Source organism: Lepus europaeus, chromosome 17, assembly GCF_033115175.1.
Source record: "Lepus europaeus isolate LE1 chromosome 17, mLepTim1.pri, whole genome shotgun sequence".
NCBI classification, from domain to species: domain Eukaryota; kingdom Metazoa; phylum Chordata; class Mammalia; order Lagomorpha; family Leporidae; genus Lepus; species Lepus europaeus.
In genome coordinates, this window is record NC_084843.1 from 27781465 (window position 1) to 27803728 (window position 22264).

Consider the following 22264-nt stretch of genomic DNA (forward strand, 5'->3'; position numbering starts at 1 on the left):
TGCCCCTCTTCCAGGCCAGCTCTCTGCTATGGCCCGGGAAGGCAGTGGAGGATGGCCCAAGTCCTTGGGCCCTGCACCTGCATGGGAGACCAGGAGAAGCACCTGGCTCCTGGCTTCGGATCAGTGCGATGAGCCGGCTGCAGCGGCCATTGGAGGGTGAACCAACGGTAACAAGGAAGACCTTTCTCTCTGTATCTCTCACTATCCACTCTGCCTGTCCAAAAAACAAACAAGGTCTCTGGATGGTGGGATGATCAGATAACAGATACTGAAAAGTCTCCTGAGTTAAACACCACTCAAAGGAACAGCCATTGAGTTCAGTTTAATGAACGGAAGTACAGGTACAGAACACAGTATTCCAGGTAGGAGGTGAAGATGCCCTTGTGGCTTAGGCAGCCCCAGGTAAGGGTGTAGAGGCCTCCCGCTCTACCTTCCAGCAGAGGGGGCTGAGCCAGGCTGAACACGACCAAGAGCTCAATGTGAACTCCAAAATGGGCACAGAAACACTTCTGTGGGAATTCCACTTCTAGCCCTAAGCTCTCGGGGTACACGACTCCCATCCCTCCAGGGCCTCATCCAGTATTTTATAAGTGTGGACCAGGCCTTCCTGGCGCTAGAATGGGCCTCTAGCCACGGAGTTCCTGGCCAACAGCGCCACCTACAGACGGATGCGTGCAGGAGATAGGACCCAGAGGACTGGCGGTAGATGAATTTTGTGGTGAGTTAGCTGGCCCCTCTTCTCCCACTCCCTGGTAATCACATTTCTGCCTGGTATCTGTATTCGACAGTGACCTCTGGGGGACAAAAAGGAGGCAGCAGCCAGCTCCACAAAGTGCTAGGCTGCAGATTCAAGTGCTATCAGAAGCACTTTTGTTCCTAGTTTGGACCCAGGGCCTCGACGCCAGGGAATGCTTGCTGAAGCATGGAGTTTGTTTTCCTACAGGCAATTTCTCCGTGGTCTGAAATTGCAAAATTCCACTTTAGGCACTGACTCCTGTTAATGATGAGCACAATAACGGGAATAAACTGCCTTTTATCTGAGGACTTCAAAGTGCTTTATAAACGCAAACCTTATTGTTATGACTTTATATTTATAGACAAGGCCCACTGCAGGGGCTGCTGGCTGCATGTACAGCAATAATCCTGAAATTAATTCATTCATCTCCAACCCTTCCCCTGTCCCCTTAACCCTGCCAAAGTGCTGGGGTACAGGGGTCTTAGGAGGAGGGCAGAACCCAAGGCTGTACTGGGGGAGCCCGAGAGCCTTCTGCTTCCCTGTGGGCCTCAGGGACCTGACAGGGTTGGAGAAGGAGGCTGGTCCCCAGCTCCTGAAAAGAGGGACAAGGAGCTGGACCTCCTGACCACATGGAAAGCAGCGGGTGTACAGGGGCACCTCTAGGTTAGGGCCAGAGCCCCTCGAGAGTGCACGGTGACTCCCAGCTCACAGACTGTCTAGTTCATGGCAGTTGGCTTCATCCGGTAACCCCTCCAGCCAACGTCAAGGCTGATTCCTTTCAGGGCTATTCTGTTCTGTGAGCAGTCTGAATTCCAGAAACCCAAAAGGATCAGTGCATTTCCAAACAGGAATGCGCCTCAGCCACCGTCTGTCTTCGACAGCCCTCCCCACACCCGCACCCACGTGACTCCCCCAGCAGACAACAAAGGGAAGTGGAGTACCCCCTTTGAAATATAACGCAAGAGGCTTCCAATAGGCCAAAGCATCTGTCTACTGAGTCCAGGGAGAGATCAGGTTTACTGCTGTTCAGCCCAGGACTTTAAAGTCCTGTAACTGCCACCTCAGACAGGTGTGCCTCCTGGGCTATGGCTCCCTGCCAGCTGTGACAGCAATGTCACCAGGCCAAGTTCCATGTTAACTGGAACCAGCCAGTAGGTCAGTCTTAACATTAGAGCAGAACCACCTGAGATCACAAGTCAACAGCCTTGTGATTCCCTCAACTCTCATTCCTCCAACAAATATTTATTGAACCCCAGTATATGCTAGGTGCTGTACTGTATGCTCATTCAAACTCCCCTGCCCTGATGGAACAGCCCACATTGTGCCAGCTGGTCCTGCAGAGAAGCCCTTCCAGGTAGTGCCTCCTGCGCTTTCATTCGGAGGAGGAGGAAAAGGCTTCTTTGCCTTCTGGGGTAAAGAGAAGTCTAGATCTAACCCCAAGCCACACCTGCTCATAACAGTTGTCCGTTATGCTTCTCAGTTTTTTAAAAACACTTATTTGAAAGGCAGAGACAGGAGACAGAGGGAGAGAGAAGGAGGAAGCCAGCGATCCCCCAACGGCTGGTTCACTCCTCACAACAGCAGGGACCGGGGCAGGGCCAGGCCAAAGCCTGGAACCATACTCAGGTCTCCCACGTGGTTGGCAGGGACTCAACTACCGGGGCTATCACTTGCTGCCTCCCAGGGTGTGCATTAGCACGAAGTTGAGCTGGGATTCGAATTCAGGCTTTCCACTATGGGAAGTATGGGGAAGGGGCACCTCAAGAGGCATCCTAACCACTGCACCAAGCACGCGCCCCACTACTTACTTTTTGTTGCTTGTTCTGACAACGATGCAGCGTTCCTTCGGATCCACACAGACACTATAGACATGCTTAGGGTAGGGGAGGTTCCGAATCCGCCACTGGAAGCTCATCTTGGTGTCCTTGCGCATGAAGATGGGCTGCAGAAGGCAAACCAACTCTAGGGCTGTTCTTGGGGAGGGGCGGACATTACTCAGGGGCACGGTGGGAGGCCCTCAGCTCCTCTCCACAGCTCCCCTCTGGGCTGTGTTACTTTCAGCCCGGGCCTGGAGCCCTCTCCCCAGGATGATCAAGCCAAAACCCTCCAAGTGTTCCCTCAGACATTTATAGTGCTGTGTGCAGATGGGCACACTGGAGACGAAGAGGGGAACAAAGGAGGATCCCTGCCTTCAAGGGCCAGCAGCCCACCCCACCTCAGCCCCCACAAGTCAGCTGGACAGACAGACATACATTGGCATTGTTTTCCTTGATGAATTCAGGCCCCAAGCTCCCTGCTCCTGAGGGTGCTGGCTCTCCTACTTCAAGCTGCCATTGGCCCAGGGCTCCTAGGGCACTTTTCACACGCCACTTTCTCACTGGGGAGAGAAGCAAGCAATGGTATTACAGGGGAGAAGAATTTCTGCTGCAACACCAACATCACATTAGGTAACAAGAACAGGATAGAGGCCAGCACTGTGGCGTAGTAGGTAAAGCCGCTGCCTGCAGTGTCAGCATCCCATGTGGGTACTGGTTTGAGTCCCAGCTGCTCCACTTCCTATCCAGCTCCCTGTTAATGTGCCTGGGAAAACAGTGGAAGAGGTCCAAGTCCTTGGGCCTTTGTACCCACTTGGGAGACCTGGAAGGAGCTCCTGGCTTCAGATCGGCCCAGCTCTGGCCATTGCGGCCATTTGGGGAGTGAACCAGTGGATGGAAGATCTCTCTCTCTCTTTCTGCCTCTGCTTCTCTGTACCTCTAACTTTCAAATAAATAAATAAATCTTAAAACAACAACAACAACAAAAGGATAAAAGTGGGAGCTTTGGACCTTTATACTGGGCTTTGTCCGGGGACCTCTGAACTCTCAACAAGGCGTTTCAATATGAGACAACCTGCACAGGCCGCCTTGTGGAATGAAGCTCTGAGAGGCAAGTGCAGTCAAACTCTAGACGCAGCTAGGACAATACACAGAACTTGGGAAAAGGGGAGTTTCTGGTGATGGGGAAAATCTGGATCCCCAAAAGGGAGATGGGATACATTTTTTTCCCTCTAAAAAACATGTAAAGGAAAAACTAAGAGCATGAAAACTGTTGGGCAGATTTACCTCATGATTCAGAGTCCAAATAAAGAAACTCACCCCTGTGGCTGGCGCCGTGGCTCACTTGGTTAATCCTCCGCCTACAGCGCCGGCATCCCATATGGGCGCCGGGTTCTAGTCCCGGTTGCTCCTCTTCCAGTTCAGCTCTCTGCTGTGGCCCGGGAGGGCAGCGGAGGATGGCCCAAGTGCTTGGGCCCTGCACCCGCATGGGAGACCAAGAGGAAGCACCTGGCTCCTGGCTTCAGATCAGTGCAGCGCCGGCCATAGCAGCCCTTTGGGGAGTGAACCAACGGAAGGAAGACCTTTCTCTCTCACTAACTCTATCAAATTTAAAAAAAAAAAAAAAAAATGGAAGGGGAGAGAAAGAGAGGGGAGAAGAAACTATTATTTTTAAAAAAAATTTAGAAAAAAGAAGGAAATTCACCCAGGGTGGACACTGAGCATAGTAGTTATGATGCTGCTTGGACGCCTACATCCTTAGCAGAGTGCCTGGGTTCAAATTCTGGTTCCAGCTTTCGGCTAATGCACACCTTGGAGACAGCAGGTGATGGCTCAAGTACTTGGGTCTCCACACGGGAGCACCAGATTGAGTTCTGGGCTCCTGGCTTCGGCCTGGCCCAATCCCAGCGTTGCAGGCACTTGGGAAGTAACCAGCAGATGAAATATTCTCTTCTCTGCCTTCCAAATAAAATGAAAATGAATAAAAAAATTTTAAAAATTCACTTCAGATATACCTGGTTTTTAAAAATAGCCCAAAGGCTATATTTAAACAAAAATCTTTGGCACCAATTAAAAAAAATTTTTAAGGGTTTACTTTTTTATTTGAGTATCAGCTTTAGAGGGAGAAAGAGAGAGAGATCTTTCATCCACTGGCTTGGTCTCCAGATGGCTGCAACGGTCAGAGCTGCGCCAGGCTGAAGTCAGGAGTTTCATCTGGGTCTCCCACGTAGGTTCAGGGGCCCAAGCACTTGAGCCATATCAGTGCTTTTCTCAGGCCATTAGCAGGGAACTGGATCAGAAGTGGAGCAGTCAGGATATGAACTACCGCCCATATGGGATGCTGGCATTGCAGGCAGTGGGTTTACGTGCTACACCACAACAATGCTGCCCCCCCCCCCATTTATTATTTATTAAAATGGCAGGCAGACAGAATTCATATATACTGATTCTGCTGATTCTCTCTCCAAAAGTCCACAACGCCTAGGGCTGGGCTGGGTTAGATCCCAGCCAGGAAATCAGTCCAGCTGTCCCGTGAGAGTAGCAGGAACCTAACTGAGCCATCACCATTGCCTCAGAGTCTGTATTAGCAGGAAGCTGCAGTCAGGAGCCAGGGCCAGGACTTAAACCCAGGCACTCAGATATGAGACGGGGACATCTTCACCTCTAGGCCAGATGCTTGCCTCAACACACTATATTTTAAATGTGCAATGAGGGGTCTTCAAAAAGTTCATGGAAAATCATATTACAGGAAAACCTATGCAAGGATTTAAAAAAAAAATTTACACCAAAATTAACTTACCTTTTAATTCCATTTTCCATGAACCTTTTGAAGTCACCTCTTATAGTTTCAATGTGAATTTAGTATAAAATGGAATCATATTACATTTGCAAGATTATAATGCAAATAACCATCTCTATTTTCCCTCATTTTACAACCCAGATGTTTGTGTGAGATTTTTTCCTAAGTAAGGCCCTCCTGGAAATTACAAAGAAGCTGGGTCAGCGGACACTGCCTGGAAGGGCCTCCAGGATCTTCAAGGACCCGGCTTGGCCTGGGGAGAGGGACTGTGGCCCTGCAGTCCATCAGCGTGGGAAGCTGGTCGGAGCCGCAGCCACGCTTCTCCCCTGCCTGTGGCATTTGGAGTCACCGGCACGGCTGGCTCTTTGCGTCCTCCAGGCTGAGCGGCTAAGTTGCTGCTAAACATCAGCAGCCTGAGTGGCTGCTTCAAGGAGCCAGGGTTCTGCCACCATTGTTTCCTTTCCCCAGGCTGGGGCGAGAGCTGCACCCTCATTCTCAACACCAGGCAGATGGACAGTCTGCCTTTGGACCTTTGGAGCAGCCGTGCCCACCCCAAACACCCCAAACTGCTAATACAGAAAGCACATAAGCTGAACACAAAGATGTGCTGTAAAATTAGAATTTTCTCTTGAAAGTGTGCTTTTATAAGGTCTGCTGCACGCTTCTGCAATGTGATTTTATAACATCTTAGGGTCAAATATTCTCCCGAGAAACACATTTCCAAATTTATAATGAAAATTAATAAGGAAGAGTAAAACCTGGAAATATGCATCATAGGCAATTTTCCTCCTCCCACAAATACTTCTCTCGTAAGTGAACACACTGTAACCAGGAGTATATCAACTCCACGCGCTGTAATGCCTCACTTAGCTGGAAGCCAGCCTTCTGGGGCCTCTGTCACAGTCACAAACTCTGAAATGACAAATGCCCCAGAGCAGCAGCTGATGACGACGACATCCCATACTTTAGGAACGATCACTCCCATGTTCTCAAACTATTCACGAGGATGTCAAAATGTTTGTGGATGGAACAGGCAATTGGGCTGGAAGTTCAGATGCTGGTCAGAATGCCTGTGTCCCAGAGCCTAGTGCCTGGGTTTGTTACCCAGCGAGTGGTTGGGCTCCCGCCACCCATGTGGGAGACCTAAAACTGAGGTCCCAGTTCCTGGCCCAGTGCTCGCAGGCATTGAGGGAGTGAACCAGTGCGTCGGAGCTTTATCTGCCTCTGTCTCTCACATAATTAAAATATTTTTCTTGGTTCATGGAAAACTAGAATTAAAAGATACGGTGATTTTGGTGCAAACATTTTAGAAACCAATAAAAAAAGTTACAGAAAATGTATATATATATATATATATATATTTTTTTTTTTTTGACAGGCAGAGTGGACAGTGAGAGAGAGAGAGAGAGAAAGGTCTTCCTTTTGCCGTTGGTTCACCCTCCAATGGCCGCCGCGGTAGGCGCGCTGCGGCCGGCGCACCGCGCTGATCCAATGGCAGGAGCCAGGTGTTTCTCCTGGTCTCCCATGGGGTGCAGGGCCCAAGCACTTGGGCCATCCTCCACTGCACTCCCTGGCCACAGCAGAGAGCTGGCCTGGAAGAGGGGCAACCGGGACAGGATCGGTGCCCCAACCGGGACTAGAACCCGGTGTGCCGGCGCCGCAAGGCGGAGGATTAGCCTATTGAGCCGCAGCGCCGGCCAGAAAATGTATATTTTGAAAATTGCAGATTAAAATTATTTTACACCACAATCAACTTACCTTTTAATTCTTTTCCCATGAATTTACTGTGGTGTGTGTGTGTGTGTATCTATCTATCTATCTATATATGAATGACAGGAAACTGCTTTTCCCCAAGCATGCTGACAACAGTATCAGGGGACAACTCACATCAGAAGACAGGATCAACAAACACTACAGAAGCACTTGGGACCACTGAGTATGAGAGCAAACACACCCACAGGCCTGGCATCGCGCTGTGTAAGAACACATCGCTACCAACTGGGAAGGTGGAAGCTTCTTTAGAAAGCATCTTAGCCCACGCTGGTATCTTTTCCAATGAGAAACAGCATTTCTTCCCTGCCTGCTCCCCTTCAACTCTTGCCTCTAACATTCCAGGGACAGAGAGATGAAGAATCACTAAGGATCTGAGAGAAAACGCAACTTGCAAAAGCCACAGCTAAATCCAGGACTCCTAACTCCAAATCCAGAATCTGATTCATCAATGAAAGGCTAAGCTATATACTATATTTTTAATAGGAAGAACTACTTGAAAACAGAAATCTAGTTCCTTATAGTTTGGTCTTAAAAAGCTAAGCACTGGGGCTGGCGCCGTGGCTCACTTGGTTAATCCTCCGCCTGCGGAGCCGGCATCCATATGGGCGCTGGGTTCTAGTCCCAGATGCCCCTCTTCCAGGCCAGCTCTCTGCTGTGGCCTAGGAGTGCAGTGGAGGATGGCCCAGGTGCTTGGGCCCTGCACCCGCATGGGAGACCAGGAGGAAGCACCTGGCTCCTGGCTTCAGATCGGCGTAGCTCCGGCTGTAGTGGCCATTTAGGGGGTGAACCAATGGAAGGAAGACCTTTCTCTCTGTCTCTCTGTCAAATAAAAATCAAAAAAAGAAAAAAAAAAAAAAGCTAAGCACTGGTTATCTGAAGAAGGTGCTGATGAGGACCACCTAACTCTGCAAGCTGGTTAAGTGGGGCGTCCCTGCCGTGTGGGCCCTGTTCAGTTGTGCTTTCTAAGGCCCGGAGCAGCAGTCACCATGCCAGGATTTTTCTGGCCACTCCTTTATTTCAAGGAACATCAGGTTTGCCACAGAAACCTTGCTGTAAGTCCTCAGAGAAGGAAGGCGCACTGCTGGCTCTCTCACTTCGGACCTCAGAAGCCTCTCAGGTCACAGGAACTTGGCGCCCTCGGCAGCTTCACCTTTTCCTCCCCTTTTTACACCTTGGGGATTCAAGTCCTTGTTAGGACAGAAGAAAATTTCCCTTCCCATTCCCTCAAGAGCTAAGAATCAAGAAGCGATTCTGGCCAAGGCCTTTTTACTTTTCCCATGTGGGTGGGCACAAGCACACTTAGTCTTGTCTTTCTCATCCCGATTTGTTCCTGATCTGACTATGTGGTAAAACCCAAACTGGTGCATGCAAGAAGGCAGCTAGCTCCCCGGGGACGCCGGGACGCCGTCCTCTCTTCCCGGCTCAGCCGGGCCGCTCCCCGGAGAGGAGACTTTCCAGGACCCTGGGAAGGGTCTGCCGGGGAATATGGCGGCGGCAGCCCTGGGGCCTTTTCCTAAGTCAGCAGGAAGTAGGCTGACATGCCAGACTGCTGGAAGGAGGCCCATCTTTCAGGTGGGCTGGGAAGTGGAGGTCCTCGAGGCCTCTTTCCCCACAGCTCCGGGCCCTGGCCCACTTCCAGCGTGGATAATTACATTCCCCCTTCCTAAACACTCCCTGCAGCTCCGACTGCATGCAGGCCTCTTCTTTTCGGCCCTAAAACACTGCGCATTGCTATGTGGCTATTAAACAGCTGCCACGTCCCATCCCTGAGGAGGCTGAAGGGAATCGAGTGGGTCATTTATAAAGCCGGTGAAGTGCTTGGGGATGAAAGTGCTCAATATCCTCCAAACGCAGCCCGCCGCGGTCAGGCTGGCGGTCAAATACCAAAGCAGATTAAGCCGGTAATCCGAATGTAATCGCTGGGGGATGGCCTGCCCTTCAGCCTCTGCCCCCCGGACACGCTGGTTTGATGTTCCGATCATTGTTAGGGGCCCTTCGGTTTTTTCCTCTATGAATACATACAGCAGTCACTGTGGGGGTGGAAATGAATAGCACTGAGAGGATAGAAAAAATATGACACTGACATGCTTAACGCCGACTGCAAGAACCCAGTCCCAGGGAGAAGCATGCCTGTCGACAATTCTTCCTCTGCAAATGGCTTTGAGTTTTGCCAACAAACAAACAAATAAACAAAACCCAAAAAAACAGTTTGGCCAATGATCGAATTTGTGTAATTAATTGGAAACATGGAAACCACTCCTACTTATGGCCACAGAAAGCAGGTTCCTATTTCACTTCAAAGAACGTGCATAACCAGCTCAAGTCCTGGGATCGTTTATACTTAAGAAATTAATAATGAACAATGTTTTGCAAGGACAGCTGCGGGGTGGAGGTGAGGGACAAGTAAGAAACAGCCCTGCTCCCAGGCTGGGGCCAGCGACTCCAGAGGGTGTCGTCTATGCCCACCAGTCCCCATCCAGGCAAAAGCAAAACACGGGAAGAAGAAAAAGTCGGATTTCAATATTCTGAACTCCCAACGCTACGTTGTAAAGACTACGCTCTTGAACAGAACTAGGCTTACATCCTGCCTCTGAAACTAGCTAGCCGTGTGATGCTGAACAAGGTGCTCGACCTCTGAGCTTCTGCTTTCTTCAACTGTGAAATGGGGACAACAGTCCCTACCTCTTAGGGCTTGAACAGGGATGATTAAAATGAGTGAATTCGTGTAAGGCACTTTGCATGGTGCCCAGTAAGTCAGGGTATTAATATCACTATCAAGTAACTTAAGCCAAACAGTGTTCTTCTCCACTTCTGGTTTTTAAGAAAAAGGAGTTTGGGCCGGCGCCGCGGCTCAATAGGCTAATCCTCCGCCTTGAGGCACCAGCACACCAGGTTCTAGTCCCAGTTGGGGCGCCGGATTCTGTCCCGGTTGCCCCTCTTCCAGGCCAGCTCTCTGCTGTGGCCCAGGAGTGCAGTGGAGGATGGCCCAAGTCCTTGGACCCTGCACCCCATGGGAGACCAGGAGAAGCACCTGGCTCCTGCCTTCGGATCAGCGTGGTGCACCAGCCGCAGCGGCCATTGGAGGGTGAACCAACGGCAAAAGGAAGACCTTTCTCTCTGTCTCTCTCTCTCACTGTCCACTCTGTCAAAAAAAAAAAAAAAAAAAAGGAGTTTGGAGGCCATGGTCTGTTTTCCACCTGTCATCAGGAGAAGTGACAGTGGGCCACTGGGACAAATGAAGCAGTCTGGATTTGCTTTTCATTTTAATTTCATGCCCAAGCACAACAAAGAAGCCTGCATTTGTTTGTTTGCTTTCATAGCCACAGCAGCTCTCGCTGTGTTCCTTGTTCTGTGTGGCGGAGAAAAGAGGTGACAGCAGGGCTGGGGCATGGAGCTGCGGCTAGCCTCTGGCCTAGTTATGGTGGTGGTCAGCCCACGTGACCTCTGCTTTTATAAGTTCTCCCCTGTTAGGCATTCCAAGGCTGTCACCCCCTGGGAGCACTATAAATTACAATGCATTGTGAGGATATTACTACTGTATTGGTTTCCACCGAATCAGTGTCATATGCTAAACACATCAAGATTTTTAATAGCACCAGACTAAACCAATTGGGACTGGAGCCCAAGCAGCTCATAATAGGGAGGGATCAACACTTCACTCTGCGACTGAACATGCGCAGGACACACATTTTAAGACTGGAGACTAAGAGAATGCAAACCAGTATAATCCATGTTGTCGGTTCCGGACATTTATGAGCTGTCAGAAAAGGGGAAAAAGAAACTCCCCCGCCAACACTACCTGTCGATCAGGCCCAGGAAGAAATTAAAGTCAAGAATAATGACAAGAAAATAACCCAGCCCATGATTCCATCCTCGGTCTTAGCATTTCAGGTGAAACTTAATAAAGAGGCCAAGTCCCACTGCTGACAGCTTTAGGCCCTGGGTCAAAGAGTCAGCCACCTAGCTCTGGGAAGTGAGTTAATGCTGACGTGTGCACCCGGGAACAAAGAATGGACAAATCAAATAATTCCCAGAAATCTGAGCTGCAGCTCCTATTCACAAGCCTGTTCTTAGGAGGAAAAGAGCTACAGGAATCAAAATGCAATGCTGCAAAACCACCCTTCTGCTTCCCCTGATTCAGACACTCCTCAAGATGAGGGTCACCTTGGAGGTAAGGTCAGAAGCCGCGGCCTCTGATCCTTGCTCCTGGCGTGACTTCAGAAAACAAGCAAGCAGGCAAGCACAGTGAGAGGCTGCCCTTTCCCTCCTCGGCCTCAGGCTCACTCCCCGCCGCACAGGTACTGCCCAGCTTTCTCTACATCTTGACTCCCGGCCTAGATTACTCAGGCCTCCTTTGTTTGGGGAAGCAATGGGATGGGGTCCACTGGTCAAAAGGACTCCTGCTCTGCCTCTGTGGTCCAGATTATTCTCAGGGACAATTTTGTCTCAAGGTCCTCGGGCTCTCCAAGCGTCTACCATTTCGTGCTGGACACCTCGCTCAGGCCTAAGGCCAGGAGGGTTCACCTTAGGTCAGCCCCAAATGTCCTGAGCGCCAGCAGGGAGCCCGTCACTCACCAAGTAGTTCACTCGTCTTCTCGTCATATTCTTCAGCCATTTCCTTCCCGTCTGGGAACAAGTAGTGCACCTTCCTTCTCCCTACGCACAAAGCAGAGAGTGTCTTACCTCAAAGCCTGGAGCCTGCGCAGGAGACAGCAGTCTGGGTGCTGTGAAACCCTCACGGAGCCTCCCACAAACTCCTTGCCCGCCGTCGCTTTGAGACACAGCGTAGGACTCCCTGCCTTCTGAAGAGGCCTCTAAAGGCATCTTCGCTCCGCTGCTTCCTCTAGCAGCAACAGTTCCACCCTTTAATATCCAGCTTAAATGTCACCTCCTCTGTGAAGTCTTCCTTAACTATCACCTCTAGGGGCCGGCACTGTGGCATGGAGGGTTAAGCCACTCCCTGTGACGCCGGCATCTCATACTGCCGCTGGTTCAAGTCCTGGCTGCTCCACTTCTGATCCAGCTCCCTGCTAATGTGCCTCGGAAAGCAGTGGAAGATGGCCCAGCACCCACGTGGGAGGTCCAGTTGAAGTTCCTGGCTCCTGGTTTCAGCCTAGCTTAGCCCTGGCTGTTGTGGCCATTTAGGGAGTGAACCAGAGAATGGAAGATTTATCTCTCTCTCTAACTCTGCTTTTCAAATCAATCAATCAATCAATCAATCTTAAAGAGCAAAGCAGGCCGGCACCGCGGCTCACTAGGCTAATCCTCCGCCTTGCGGCGCCGGCACACCGGGTTCTAGTTCTGGTCGGGGCACCGATCCTGTCCCGGTTGCCCCTCTTCCAGGCCAGCTCTCTGCTGTGGCCAGGGAGTGCAGTGGAGGATGGCCCAAGTGCTTGGGCCCTGCACCCCATGGGAGACCAGGAGAGGCACTTGGCTCCTGCCATCGGATAGGCGCGGTGCGCCATTGGAGGGTGAACCAACGGCAAAAGGAAGACCTTTCTCTCTGTCTCTCTCTCTCACTGTCCACTCTGCCTGTCAAAAAAAAAAAAAAAAAAAGCAAAGCAAAACCAAAAACTATCCCCACTAGCCATGCTGGCAGAATTAGCTACTTCCTCCTCTGTGCCTCGCTAGTGCTCTGCTCATACCTGCAGTGGAGCACTTAGCACATCCTAGGATCCTTTGAAATCTGTCTCCCCCTACATGACATACTTCTTTTTCTCTTGCCAGCTCCCAAAACCAAGCCTGCGTGCCCAGAATGTTGAGCCGGGCTTCCTGACCCAGTGCTCCCTGCACTCCCGCCAGGCCTGTGCCGCCTTCTGCACATCTCTAGGTCATTCCCATGACACAGCCACATGATGTTAGTCCCCAAGTGTACTCCCTGGTACTTACTTTGCTTATTATTTTGGTGCCTTTTTTTTTTTTTTTAAGATTTATTTATTTATTTGAAATCAGAGTTACAGAGAGAGGAAGGGAAATACAGAAAGATCTTCAATCTACTGGTTCACTCCATAAATGGCTGCAATGGCCAGGGCTGATCCAAGCTGAACCCAGGAGCCAGGAGCTTCATCTAGGTCTCTATTGTCAGTAGCAGGGGCCCAAACACTTGGGCCATCCTCTGCTGCTTTTCCCAGGTACACCAGCAGGGATACTGGCTTGGAAGTGGAGCAGCTAGGACTTGAACTGGCACCCATATGGGATGCCAACATCACAAGTGGCAGCTTTACCCACCAGGCCATACTGCCAGCCCCTGGTTATCATTTTAAGTTTACTTGTTGTGTCTGCCTCCTCTAGTACACAGGAGAGCCTTTATCCCCTGTGCCTGATTTCCCTAAGATACAGTATAGCACTGGTATATATTAGGATCAACAAATACTGATTGAAAGAATGAATAAACATTGATGCATCATTCATGAAAGGAAAGAACCCAAGGGAGTCCTAGCCCAACTCCTGAACCTAAGTAGCATAACCACAGCATTTGCTCAGAAGTAGCTATGCAATTAATTCCCTTTTTCATTTTACAGACAGGTAAGCAAATATAGGTAGGTTCCTTGGTGAGACTGATAACAGGGTACTAATGCCCAGTACACAGGCACTCTATGTAAGTTTCATGAATTAACAGTCCCAAGGTGCACTTTTTCCTGTCCTATTCACTCCTTTGGGACACAGTTTCCTGAGTCACTGCTAAGTCATATCCCAGTGGAACTCACCCCCAAATTTGCAGGGCCTCCAGCAGTCCAACATCAGCTGGGTCTTTAATCACTGGGTGGCCCAGAGGAGCTGAAAGGGGTCAGGACATGGGACAGGAGCTGCAGGCAAGCAGGTGAAGCTGTATGGACTAACCACTTCCCCTCCAGGGGGAAGTGTCTTGTCCTGAGTCCAGGTAGGATGCATAGCTTACTGTCAACCAGGCACTTTGTATGTTTTATCAAATTCAATTTTCACAATAATCCCACATGTCCTCATTACCTGTATTTTGCAGAGGAAAACGGAAGTTTAAAGATCATGCAACTTGTCCAAGGTCATAAAGTTAAGATAGGACAGACCCAGACTTGAACTCACTTAAGGTCAAAGTCCTTGTTCTGATTCCTATACTAGGGTGGTCTGTGTATTATTCATATTTTTGTCACTATAACAGATATCTAAAACCAATTACTTAAGAAGGAAGGAGGTACAGCCCTGGCTCACAGTTTTGGAGGTTCATAGTCCAAGATCAGGTGGGCTCTCCTGGTTCAGCCTTGTCTAAAGGATCTCATGGTAAGTCAGGAAGCACAGAGAGTGTCAGGCCCAACTCGGCTTTTAAAATCAACCCTCACGTGGCTGGCAGTGTAGCACAGCAGGTTAATCCTCTGCCTATGATGCCAGCATTCCATAGGGGCACTTGTTCTAGTCCCGGCTGTTCCTCTTCTGATCCAGCTCTCTGCTAAGGCCTTAGAAAGCAGTGGAAGATGGCCCAAGCACTTGGGCCCCTGCATCCATGTGGGAGACCTGGAAGAAGCTCCTGGCTCCTGTCTTCAGATCGGCCCAGCTTTGGCTGTTGCGGCCATCTGGGGAGTGAACCAACAGATGGAAGATCTTTCTCTCTGTCTCTCCCTCTCAAATAAATAAATAAACTCTTAAATTAAGAAAAAATAAATAAAAACCCTCTGACAAGAACTACCTTCCAAGGACATGCCCCCAGGAAGCTAAGGATCTCACACTAGGCCCACTTCCCAAACACCATAATCGGGTTAAGTTTCTAGTCTCTTGGTATCATCAATTTATAGGTTTAGGGATTAAACAGCTACAGAAGTTAGTGGTCATAGCCTATTCATACCATTCTATCCCAGCTCCCTGAAACTTATGTGTTTTTCACGTACAACATATACTCATCTCATCTTCAGTTGTTCCACGTGTTAACTCAGTCCAACACAAATTCAAAAGTCCAAAGTCTCATGTGAGCTCCCGTAAAATCAAAAACAAGTCACATACTCCCAAGACACAACAGTGAAGAGGCATAGGGTAAACATTTCCATTCCAAAAGGAAGCGACCAGGAAATGGAAAGGAAGAACTGTTCCAAAAGAAGACTGAGACCCAGGACCGGTGCCGTGGTACAACGGGTTAAACCTGCTGTCTGTAGTACCAGCATCCCCTATGCACACTGGTTCAAGTCCCAGCTGCTTCACTTCTGATCCACCTCCCTGCTGATGCACCTGGGAAAACACCAGAAACTGGCCCAAGTGTTCGACCCCCGCACCCATGTGGGAGATCCGAATGAAGCTCCTGGCTCTGGTCTGGCCCAGCCCTGGCCTTTGTGGTCACTTGGGGAGTGAATCAGTGGATGGAAGATCTCTCTCTTAGTGTCTCTCCTCTCTCTGTAACTTTGCCTTTCAAATAAATAAATCAATCTTAAAAAAAAAAAAAAAGACTGAAATCCCACAGGGCGGGCATTAAATCCTAAAGCTGCACATCCAGCATCTGGATACGCTGTGGCAGGGGATGGGCTCCCCATGGTTTGGGCACCCCTGCCCCTCCGGATGGTCACAGCTCGTGATTCAGTTCTTACAAGTTGGAGTCTTGTCTCTGCAGCTCCACTAGGAAGCACCCTGGTGGGGGCTCTGCAGCAGCTCTGACCCCACATTTCTGCTCGACACTGCCCTAGCTGAGGCTTTCTGCCGTGGCTCTACAGTCTCTACCTGTCCACCCTCAACACCTGTCTGAAATCTAAGTGGAGGCCTCCGTGCTCCGTGGCTCTGCTGGTCTCTATCCGCACAGCTGCTCCCTGAGGCTGCGTGCTAACGCCTGCAGTCTTCCCAGGCTTGCCCAGCACACTGCTTGCAGCTTTCATCCGCAGGTGACTCAGTGGCCAGTACCCTCTAGCTACCTGAGGTCTCCACCATGGCATTACCCCCGTCAGTTTCTCCACACACGGGCTCCAATCCTGCAGCACAACTCTGACTTTTCGGGCTTTCTTTTGAAATCTCAGTGGAAGGTGCCAAGACCCCCTAACTCTTGCACTCTGCATGCCTGCAAGAACCAGAATTACATGGACAACACCAAAGTCTACAGCCAGCAGGGGCTGCACCTGGACCCACCTGAAGCACAACTACAGCCCAGAGTGCTTTGCCAGATGAACACAGGGAAAAAAATCTTAAGTGACACAAAACAATGCTGCCCTTCCAGAAAGGGGCAGCCCTGATGACATCTGAAATGTCACCAGGGTCTCTCTCCAATTGCCTTGTCCATTAGCACATGGCTGCTGACGGAATCCCCAGGTGACCTACAACTTATTATAATATCATTATAATAAGATTACCATGCTGACACTCTTATTCCCATCATGCATCCGTACCATGACACTTTTAAGACTTCCTAAAAAGGCCAGAAAATGGGCAGTCACTAAATCCCTGGATATCTGCACTTTGCTGGGACAGTCCACCCAAAGCGACACAACTGTGTGTCTGGATCACATAAAGGAATGACCCTGAACCTGGTGGGGTGCAGCTCACCTCTAAGTGTGCCTGCACTCCTTGAGCACACTTTCACTTTGCTAATAAATCTTATTCCTTGCCTAACCTTTATCTACATCTCATCTTTATTCCTTCTTGCATCAAGACAAGAACCTAGGCCCAACCATCCCATGACAAGCCTTCAGCAGAATCACCTGCAACACTCTGCTTACAGCACTCCAGGCTTTCTCTCCTCCAAATTCTTCCAACCTTTTCCAGTAAACCAACCCCAAAGGCATAAAAACGATTCTGTTCCCCAGTACCAATTTTATCAGTCAGCTCTTTGTCACTATAACAAATACCTGGGCCGGCGCTGTGGCTCACTTGGTTAATCCTCTGCCTGCAGCGCCAGCATGCCATAATGGCACCGGGTTCTAGTCCCAGTTGCTCCTCTTCCAGTCCAGCTCTCTGCTGTGGCCCGGTAAGGCAGTGGAGGATGGCTCAAGTGCTTGGGCCCTGCACCTGCATGGGAGACCAGGAGGAGACTCCTGGCTCCTGATAGGCATAGCTGCGGCCGTAGTGGCTATTTGGGGGGGTGAGCCAGCGGAAGGAAGACCTTTCTCTGTCTCTCTCTCTCACTGTCTAACTCTGTCAAATAAATAAATAAAAATAACAAATACCTAAGACAAACTACTTATGAAGGAAGGTGGTTTATTTTGGGGCATGGTTTTGGAGGATCACAGTCCAAGATCAGATGGGCCTCACAGATCTGATGAGGCTGGAGGTTGGCAGTGGGGAGGAGAGATCACGTAGCAAGCCAGGAAGCAGAGAGAAAGCAGCTAGGCCCAACTCAGCATTTTTAACTAATCCTCTGGCAAGAACTGTCTTCCAAGGGCATGCCCCCACTGACCTGAGGAACTCCCATTAGGCCTACCTCCCAAACACTGTAACTGGATTAAGTGTCCACCCTCTTAGGACCATTAACTTATGACTTTGGGAATTAAATATCTACATGAGCTTGAAGCTGCATCCTATTCAAACCACAGCAATTTTTTAAAGACTTATTTGAAAGGCAGAGAGAAAGAGAGAGGAGAGATTTTCCATCCTCTGACTGACTCCCCAAATGTCAGCAACAGCCAGAAGTCAGAACTCCATTCTCGTCTCCCACGAGGGCAGGAGGGGCCCAGTTACTTGGGGCATTGCTCACTGTCTTCCCAAGCACATTAGCAGGAGGCTGGAACTCAAACCAGTGCTCCAATATGAGATACCGGCATCACAAGCAGCAGCTTAACTTGCTGCACCACAAGGCCAGCCCCAAACCACTGCAATTTGTGTAGCTTTAAGTATATGCAAGGTTGAATATTGTTGCAAGGGTTTACTGGCCATGTTTTCAGTAAATAACCTGTTTATGCGTTGGCCTATTTTATTTTTTCTAGCAATGTATGTGCACGTGTATATAAAAAGTTTTAAGTATCTTAGTATGCTTTGGCAAAAAATACAAGTGTTTACATATGAAAAAATACAGTTCATGCATAAAACATAAATTGTGACTTCACAGGTAATCATGGTAGGATTGTACATGATTTTTAAAATTCATTTTTCCTAGGGGCCAGCGCTATGGCATAGTGGGTAAAGCCTCCGCCTGCAGTGCTGGCATCCCATATGGGCACCAGTTTTAGTCCCAGAGGCTCCACTTCCAATCCAGCTCTCCGCTATGGCCTCGGGCTCCTGCATCCTTGTGGGAGATCCGAAAGAAACTCCAGGCTCCTGGCTTCGGATTGGCCCAGCTCCAGCCATTAAGGCCATTTGGCAAATGAACCAGCAGCTGGAAGACCTCTCTCTCTGCCTCTGTAACTCTGCCTTTCAAATAAATAAAATCTTTTTTTTTTAATTTATTTATTTACTTTGAAAGTCAGAGTTACACAGAGAGAGAAGAGAGGTCTTCCAGCTGCTGGTTTATTCCCCAATTGGCTGCAACGGCCGGAGCTGCACTGATCTGAAGCCAGCAGCCAGGAGCTTCCTCTGGGTCTCCCACGTGGATGCAGGGGCCCAAGGGCTTGGGACATCTTCCACTGCTATCCCAGGCCAGAGAAGAAAGCTGGATTGGAAATGGAGCCGCCGCGTCTCGAACCGGCGCCCATATGGGATGCCGGCACTACAGGTGGCGGTTTTACTCACTACACCACAGTGCCAGCCCCATAAATAAAATCTTTTTAAAAAATAATTTTTCCTATTTACAGAATGAACATGACTATTTCTGAAAAAAAAAATCAAGAGTTCATTGAATTGTCACCACCAATAGCCATGATTCTTGTTGAGGAAGTCACTCACTCACTCACACACACACACACACACACACTCATACCAAGAGGGTAAATCCTTGGGAGTTCTGACAAGGCATACCCATATATGCAATACTGTTTTATTTTTTGGTTTGGAGAAAAAAATAAACCAACATCATCATCCTGTGATGCTGCTACTAACAACAACAAAAAATCCTGGCTGATGAAATACCTGCTACAACACTGTCCTGTGACCAAAGGAAGGGAAAGCAGAAACTCGAACTGCTACCTGTACACGTGCTCACAGCAGCATTATTCACAAATGCCAGAAGGTGGGAACAGCCTAACCAATCCTCAACAGACAAAGGGGTACACAAAATGTGGTACATACATATTATGGGATATTTTTCAGTCTTAAAAGGAAAATTATGACACATGCTACAACACAGAGGAACCTTGAAGATATTATGCTAAGTGAAATAAATTATTATTATTATTATGCTAAGTGAAATAGATCACAATCAAATGGTGTGTGATTCCACTGTGGACTTAAGAGTAGGATGGAGGCCCGGCGCTGTGGCATAGTGGGTAAAGCTGCTGCCTGTGATGCCAGCATCCCATACGGCACTGGTTCGAATCCTGGCTGCTCTACTTCAATCTAGCTCCCTGCTAATGCACTTGGGAAAACAGCAGAAGATAGCCCAAGTCCTTGGGCCTCTGTATCCATGTGGGAGACCAGGAAGAAGCTCTTGGCTTAGGGTCAGCCCAGCTCCCACTGTTGCATCCATTTGGGGAGTGAACTAGTGGATCAAAGATTGCTTACTCTCTCTGCAACTCTGCTTTTCAAATAAATAAATAAATAAATAAATCTTAAAAATAAACAAACACAGTAGGATGGTAACTGCAGAGGCCTGGGTCAGCCAGGAAGCAGTCAGTGCCGTGGAGACGCCCTGCAGCTGGTTTCCTGGTAACATGGCCTTTCAACAAACTTTAGCCTTGACCAGGGAAACATCTACTGTGCCTTAAGAAGGAGTAAGCATTACATTTTAGGGCCACTGTTGTGGGAAGAGGGATTGACAATATGAATACAATTGTGTGGGAATGGGTCTGAAAATGTAATATCCCTCCTTAATCAATAATCAAGTCTGTTAACTATTACCAGATGTTCAATGTGATTAATAGTCATACATAAATCTATCTTCTTTAAACCTCATTCAATATATGTACTCAGCCTGTAAAAAACAAAAATTAAAAAAAGTATAAAACCTGTAACCAAACTTGGGCTGTGGAACAGCCAACTCGGGCAACTGATCAGCTCTTTCTGGGTTCAAATGCTTAGTTTGACTTGTTGAATAAATTCAAACTTCAATTTCAACCAGATTCTGATTATTTTAGTCAACACCACTTTTCTGAGGTCACGAAAGGCCAAAGTCACCAAGGCAGAAAGTGGAATGGTGGCTGCCGGTGGCTGGAGGGAGGAGGGAGGCAGTTTTTGTTTAATGCTTGCAGAGTCCCGGCTGAGGTAGAAGAAATTCTGGAGGTGATAAGTAGTGATGGCTGTACCACAATGTGACGAGCTTAATGATACTGAACTATAGACCTTCAAATGGCTACAATGCTTACAGTTCCAAACATATTTTTACAATAATACAAAACCAAAAACCACTGCCTGTGAGATAACGTCTAAAATCTCTAGCATGGCCTAAGCGAGCTATTGCAATATACCTCAGTTGATACCTATCCCATCAGATCCTACCATTTTCCCTCACGGCCCCTTGAGAAATAGGGCACTTCTGTCCACCCTGTGTCCCAGTGCCTGACACCGTGCGCACAGGTGACCGCATTAGCATCTCTAAATGCAGTGACCAGCCCTAGATTCTCAGCCCTCCTCGCCCTCCCATGACCAGCTCCACCCTCTCTTCTCCACATTCATTAATTCCTTAGGACCCAGGAACATCACCTCTTCCACAGGGTCTCTCTCCAAAGACATGATCACTTCTACTTCAGGCTCTCCCGGCCTTGGATACAAGACTGCCTTTCGGGGCCAGCGCTGTGGCACAGTAGGCTAAGCCTCCGTCTGCGGCACCAACCACATCCCACATGGGCGCCGATTAGTGTCTCAGCTGCTCCACTCTGCTGTGGCCTGGGAAAGCAGGAGATGGCCCAGGTCCTTGGGCCCCTGCACCCACGTGGGAGACCTGGAAGAAGCTCCTAGTTCCTGGCTTCCCATCAGCCCAGCTCCAGCCACTGGGGCCATTTAGGGAGTGAACTAGCATTTGGAAGACCTCTCTCTCTGTAACGCCCCCTCTCAAATATATAAAATAAATCTTAAAAATAAAAAATATTCCCACCTCTATTTAACCAACACTAGCATTTATGTCTTTTTCAGGACCATCCCGTGAACTCCTGGGCCACGCCTTTTACTTTCCATCTACTTTAGCACAAAGCTTGGCATTAAGCAAAACCTTCCCAAACGTTGCATCAGTGAGCAAGCAAATGAGCAGCTGATTTTAACTTCCACAAACTCCAGGCTTCCCTGATTGGCTGTAGAACAGTTCCTGCCCGCCCCCACCCATCAGCTTGAAAGTCTCAGGAATTCAGACCTAATTCACCCTGGCTTCCATGTGGGTTCAGAAAAGGACCCCAAAGCACAGGGGTCCTCACCGGGGAATCTAAGGTGGGAAAAAGTCAAGACCCTGTGTCCACCTCTTCCAGACACAAAACCTTGCTCTTGGCTCTAAAGACCTGTGAAACATTTAGAGGGTCCCATTGCGCAGCTATCAACACAGCTGAAAACAATCCCAGTGGTCACTGCGGTAGCGCACCCATCTCACGGATGAGGAAAGCCAGCGGGTCGAGAAGCCCGCGGGGCACTAACGGTGGCGTGAGACCTACAGCTCCCCGACAGCACCTTCAGACTGAGGTTCATGGGGTCCCCGGTCAATATCCAGCAGACTGGCTGAAGGAGCTGGGGCCGGTCTAAAACCGTGTATTTCTGCTTTCCCCTTCTGTAAAACGGAGTGGAAAATTAGCAGCGTCTCAGGACGGCGGGGAGGCGTTCACAAAACCCACAGCGGAGCGACAAGCAGCAAACGATACCAGGAGGGGTCCGGGGACACCTGTTTCAGCGACGTCACCTCTCTGGCCTCAGTTTCCTCCTCTACAAATGCAGGCCTGGCCCACGGTCGCGACCCTTCCAGCTCTGCCGTCCCGGGACCTCGGGCCCTTCCCGGGGGCCCCAGAACGCGACACCGGACCCTGAGGGAAAGGGCGAGGGAACTCGCGGGGGCCCGTGAGTTACCGTCCTGCAGCAGCGCCGTCTTCTCCGCAGCCCGCAAACACTCTAACCAGCCGGTCACCGCCATCTTCCCTGAATCCTGGAGCGCGCCCGGCTGCTGTCATGGCAACCGTTCTGCTGCCGGGCACTTCCGGG

The 22264-nt window shown here is 49.5% G+C and overlaps 1 protein-coding gene across 6 annotated transcripts in view; it reads right to left on the reverse strand.

The window, feature by feature from the left end:
• DPCD (deleted in primary ciliary dyskinesia homolog (mouse)) overlaps window positions 1-22243 on the reverse strand; it is a 45461-nt gene extending 23218 nt beyond the window's left edge. For 3 of the 6 annotated variants that reach the window (XM_062214818.1, XM_062214814.1, XM_062214819.1), the window contains exons 1-4: window positions 22133-22243; window positions 11699-11779; window positions 2989-3113; window positions 2545-2678 (exon numbers count right to left, since the gene is read on the reverse strand). In XM_062214818.1, the coding sequence (XP_062070802.1) occupies window positions 2545-2678; window positions 2989-3113; window positions 11699-11779; window positions 22133-22196 (404 nt within the window). In that variant the 5' untranslated portion in view covers window positions 22197-22243. Of the gene's footprint in view, window positions 1-2544; window positions 2679-2988; window positions 3114-11698; window positions 11780-22132 lie in introns of those variants that run through there. The other 3 variants (XM_062214817.1, XM_062214815.1, XM_062214820.1) reach the window with 3 other exon arrangements.
• Window positions 22244-22264: the final 21 nt, after the last annotated feature.